Source organism: Myotis lucifugus, unplaced genomic scaffold (genome assembly GCF_000147115.1).
Source record: "Myotis lucifugus unplaced genomic scaffold, Myoluc2.0 scaffold_11105, whole genome shotgun sequence".
In the NCBI taxonomy this organism is placed as follows: domain Eukaryota; kingdom Metazoa; phylum Chordata; class Mammalia; order Chiroptera; family Vespertilionidae; genus Myotis; species Myotis lucifugus.
In genome coordinates this window covers 1-4,414 of record NW_005882153.1, presented here as the reverse complement: position 1 = coordinate 4,414, position 4,414 = coordinate 1, and the positions used below count along the sequence as shown (strand labels likewise).

Below are 4,414 nucleotides of genomic sequence, written 5' to 3'. Positions count from 1 at the left end.
ATTCCTGCTCTAATATAGAAGAAGGAATGCTTTGGTTGGCCCATTGGCTGATAGCCCCTTTTCAAAAAGTTTTATCCGAGTAACTATCTCTTTGGGGGAAACAATGAACTAGATAATTCAGCGACCACAGGAAAATGGTTATGAACAGAAATTGGTCTCAGAATCCAAAATAATACTATAGCCCTCACTAAGACTAGGAGCTTTTGAGGGTCAGGTGACCAGTGAATTTTTGCTCAGGTCCATTTTGAAATAGGTCCAAATTTGATCACACCCTTTCTGTGGTTGCTCCTGGTTGTAAAATGCATAACTGAAATAACTATACCAGAGGAATTATCCCACACACTCATCACTGATGAGTCAAGGCAACTGTGGAGAGAAAGTCTAAACCAATCCATAAGAACTGCCTGTAACTGTGCAAGTATTAAGTTAGAATCTGTACCATCTGCCTGATGAATATGAGAGATTTGTGCCACCATGAAGGATTTGAAAGATTCAGGAGTGAGGATTTGGGCACATCCTCATTACGCTTTTGGTTTGTTTTGAGAGAAAGAAGGAGGAAGAGAAGGAGGAGGAGATTGGACAGGAACCAGAAAGAGAGGAGGAAAAGATGGAGAGAGTAGAGGAGGAGGAAAGAAAGTTTAGAAGAAATAGAAAGAATAAGAAAAGGATGGGAAGCAAGAGGAGGAGGAGTAGGAGATGGAGAAGAAAGAGAGAGAGGAGAAGACACAACTTGGAAAGCGGCAGTGTACTCACCGATTCTTTAACTACAGGAGACCCTATGCTGCTGCTGTACCATGTGGTTACTTTACTTGAGCAACTTCAAAGTCCACATCACCTTGTTCCATATGCAACTACAGTGCAGGCAAATGCCTCCTCCTCGTGTTCCCATAGTTCAATCCAATTTGCCTTCTCTCAGGTGGCAAGGCCCCCAAACACCTTCATTATCTTCCCTCTGGGATGAGTCATCTCTACAGGCTGAAGGTCCTCACTGCCCTTTTCTTCCACAGGAAATACTTCTTTTTTTTTTTTTTTTTTTTTTCTTATACTACTTTTTTTTTCAAACTGCATCCAGCTTTATTAAAGGTACTTTTCATAAACAATCATTGTATTTCAGACAGGATATGGGCAGACAATCATTAACAACATACAACTTTCAAACTCCTTTCTTCAATGAGCTACCAAAATCAGAAAGCCACCATAAAACCCAGTGAAATCTTCATCTGATGCTCCAAATAGGGAAAGTTTAGAGTGAGGGTTGACATTTCACTTTGAGCATGTTGTGTAACAACTTCTCACAAGCCGACCCTAACTTTCAGGAAATGAAATGAAAATGGCAGAGAACATCGATCTGTAGATCCACAATCTAAAAAGGAACTGCTGCTCTTTTGAGGGAGGCCATCTCCATGGTGACACTGGAAAGTTCAGATTGCCCAACTGACTGGAAATCAACGTTTTTTGGGTCAGGTCCCAATAGGTCTTTGGGCTTAAGAGAGCCAGTCTATGCTAAATTGGAGAGGGAGAAAAGGACAGAAAAATGAATTTTAGTTTCCCACACGACAAGGTGTTTGTGCCAAGATGGCTAATGTGTGACAACATCAAGAGATCCTCCTCCCAGGAACCAAGAGGAAGTTTCTCAAAACTGGAAGGGAAAGGTATTTCCCCCCATGTCAGTCCAGCTTTGGAGACATTCTATTAGTACTATATGTCCTTCTCCCAAAATAACAATGAAGTGTTCTGTGTGCTAACAACATAGCTTAAAAGAAAGAAAGTAAAACAAAAGTCTGCATTTTTATAAAACTTGATAAAAAATAGTATTTTAAACTGTACAGTCACCAGAAATACACAGCTATCAAAAATGCACTCAATTCACTTGGCACCTCCAGCATCTTCAGCTTTCTGTGCCTGGCCTGCTTTGCCATCTCCATTTTCTGCAGGGCTATTCCCATCTTTGCCAGCATCAGCTTTCCCTTTTCCCTTTCTGTACCTTCTCTCTCTTCTTTGCAGGGACCTTTTTGGGCTCTGGCTTTGGAGGAGCAGGTTTAGCTGATAATCTGGTCGATCTTCTCGGTGGTTTGTCCTTCACCTTGGCTTTATCTCCTTTAGCATCCCCTTCTGCCTTTCTCTTGGGCATGATGGTGATGGTGGTGGGATGTCAGAGCAGGACATGGGGGATGCAGCAGCGCAGTGTCTTTGCGGGGCCGGGGGGTCGATCTCTCTTTCTCATACTGCTCTGATTCTTATACCACTTTTAAATGATGCTACCACTGCATTTTGCTTTTCCTCTTTAGTGAAGATGATGTCTGCAAAAGTAATGATTGTTAAAGTAATGATCATCATGTTTGCAATTTGTGTTTTTGCAAAATCAGATGGGAAACCCATGAAGTAAGTACCGTTTCTTGTTCTGCATGGCTAGGACTTGGGGATTGGACTTTTAGGGCTGGCTTTATGATGGGAAGAGGAGGGCTGATGGAGTGGCTTCTCTGTTTCTGTTCCTTACAGAAGGAAAACTGTGGGTGAAATAGAGCTTCTGTATAAGCTGCGTAAACATCTGCAAAAGTTGGAAAAGCAGGAGTGGCTACGGAAGTTGCTGCAGGAAGTGATCCTCGGAGAGTCTACAGTTCGTAGGGATGTTTCCAGGAGGTCCTTTTTCCGTTTGAACAGTCCAGCGTTCAGCACATGGTGGGTAAAGTTGAGCGACTGCAACTATTACTCGGCGACTTTCTGCCCACAGGGAGCAATACCGCATCCAAGTTACCCGACCGGCGGCCGACTGACGGCAGGAGTTCCCGCGGGCACCCTGGTTCCCGCCAACCCAGCGTTTAAAAACAAACAGCTGTGCACGTTCGGGAAGAGAGGGTGGCCCTCACGACGACCGCCTCAACAAACTCGGGATCCCAGAGGTATTTCTGGGCTGCTAACGAGGTCCGCTTTTCTCTCACGGCGATAGGAAGTCCAAGGAAAAGACTTGGGCTTCACACTAAGGGGGAGCACGGGGGCGTATAACGCTGATCGCAGCCACGCCTCCCCCTTGGCAGCACCAGCCCCCAGACTCCAGGAAATACTTCTTGCTGGTCAGTTACAATGATGACGTTATCCAGAATGGGCCAAGTGAGTGGGACAATACTACTCTAGAGTTGATACACTTTTAGAGTCAGTAGCTGAGGAAGAAATCTGACTGAAATTCAGAATTCTTACTCAGTGAAATATGTTTGTGTCCAGTGCTCTTCTGTGGGGCAGGCAGGTGTCTGAGGTAAATAATGATTGCTGGCATCTGGCCCCTGCTACCAAGATGGAGAACCAGCGCCCAGGGAGCCTCTGGATTTTAGAGGCAGATTACTCCTCAGTTGGGTATATGATTCCATGGAGTGACCGGAAAGTTTGCTTCTTTTGAGTTCAACCCGGAAAAAGACAGGCACTGTCACAGGTGCAGGCTGCTGCGTGTCCCCCTCCATGCACCGCAGCAGACGTGATGGTCCTACCAGTGTCCCCGACAGATGGGGACTGTGGTTGGGACCTTGGGAAGGCCGGTGTGTGAGTCACAGTGCAGGTGCTCAGGATTCCCCACCCATGAGCATATCCTTGTTTACTTACCTTTGGTTCACTCAGGATGAGATGAAGCTTGTGTTCGGACTTGTCAGCAGCAGGTGTGCTGCAGGGTGTTAGCCACCAGACAGTTAATGAGGACTGGTGTCTATGAAAAGAAGAAAACTAAGAGTTACAAAGCCAATTTCTAACTACAGAGTCCGCCAAACAAGGCAGTTTATGAATATTGGGTGACAGCATCACTAGATGGAGGAGTGAGGACCGCTGTGCCAATCCAATGGCTCTCCTGGCTTCTCTTGTGAATGTCTGTGGTGATGACATAGACTGTTATGGGTTGACTCAGCGAGATAGACCACTGACTCAGAATTTAAATTTAGGAACCTTTATTAAGCTGGCCAGCTGTCTGCAGTTCAGCCTTTGCTTCGAACTGCAGCACCTGACTGCAAGAGTTATGGCTATTTATATGCAAAAACTACAAAGTTACAAAGCCATGCTTACGCAATTTGTTCCCAACACAGTATAGCATTATCACCTTCCTATCTATGTTTTTCGGGAACAGAGAGCACAGTATATTGAGGAGGGACCATGAGACCATATCTCAAGGCCTGACCTGATGTCAGTACCTTCCTATCTGTCTGTTCCAGGAACAGACAGCACAGCGTGCCTCGATATGCAGCCCAGTACATTCCCTACTGGTCTTATTCTTTTTTTTGGTGGAATTACAATAACAGTAGTATCTGATATTGGAACTTGAATCCCAGAACTGCTTATGAGTATTTTGCAGTTCTAATTAAAGGTTACTAAATAGTTTATTTTCCCATTAAGGCATTGTATCTGGAATAAATCGCCTGTAAATGACAGATAAAAATCC

At 44.7% G+C, this 4,414-nt stretch overlaps 1 protein-coding gene and 1 pseudogene across 1 annotated transcript; one reads left to right on the top strand and one right to left on the bottom strand.

Moving 5' to 3' along the window:
• Nucleotides 1-1,043: 1,043 nt before the first annotated feature.
• On the bottom strand, nt 1,044-3,045 carry LOC106696166 (annotated as a pseudogene).
• Nucleotides 2,294-2,774, top strand: LOC102438010 (parathyroid hormone-like). Its single transcript, XM_023749488.1, has 3 exons — nt 2,294-2,382; nt 2,500-2,640; nt 2,732-2,774. The coding sequence occupies exons 1-3, from the start codon at nt 2,294-2,296 to the stop codon at nt 2,772-2,774; spliced, it is 273 nt and encodes a 90-aa protein (XP_023605256.1).
• Nucleotides 3,046-4,414: the final 1,369 nt, after the last annotated feature.

Coding starts and splice junctions, on each gene's coding strand:
- LOC102438010 (XM_023749488.1), top strand. CDS start 2,294: ATGATGTCTGCAAAAGTAATGATTGTTAAAGTAATGATCATCATGTTT. Junction 2,383..2,499: donor TCAGATGGGAAACCCATGAA/GTAAGTACCGTT, acceptor TGTTCCTTACAG/AAGGAAAACTGTGGGTGAAA. Junction 2,641..2,731: donor CGTAGGGATGTTTCCAGGAG/GTCCTTTTTCCG, acceptor TTCTGCCCACAG/GGAGCAATACCGCATCCAAG.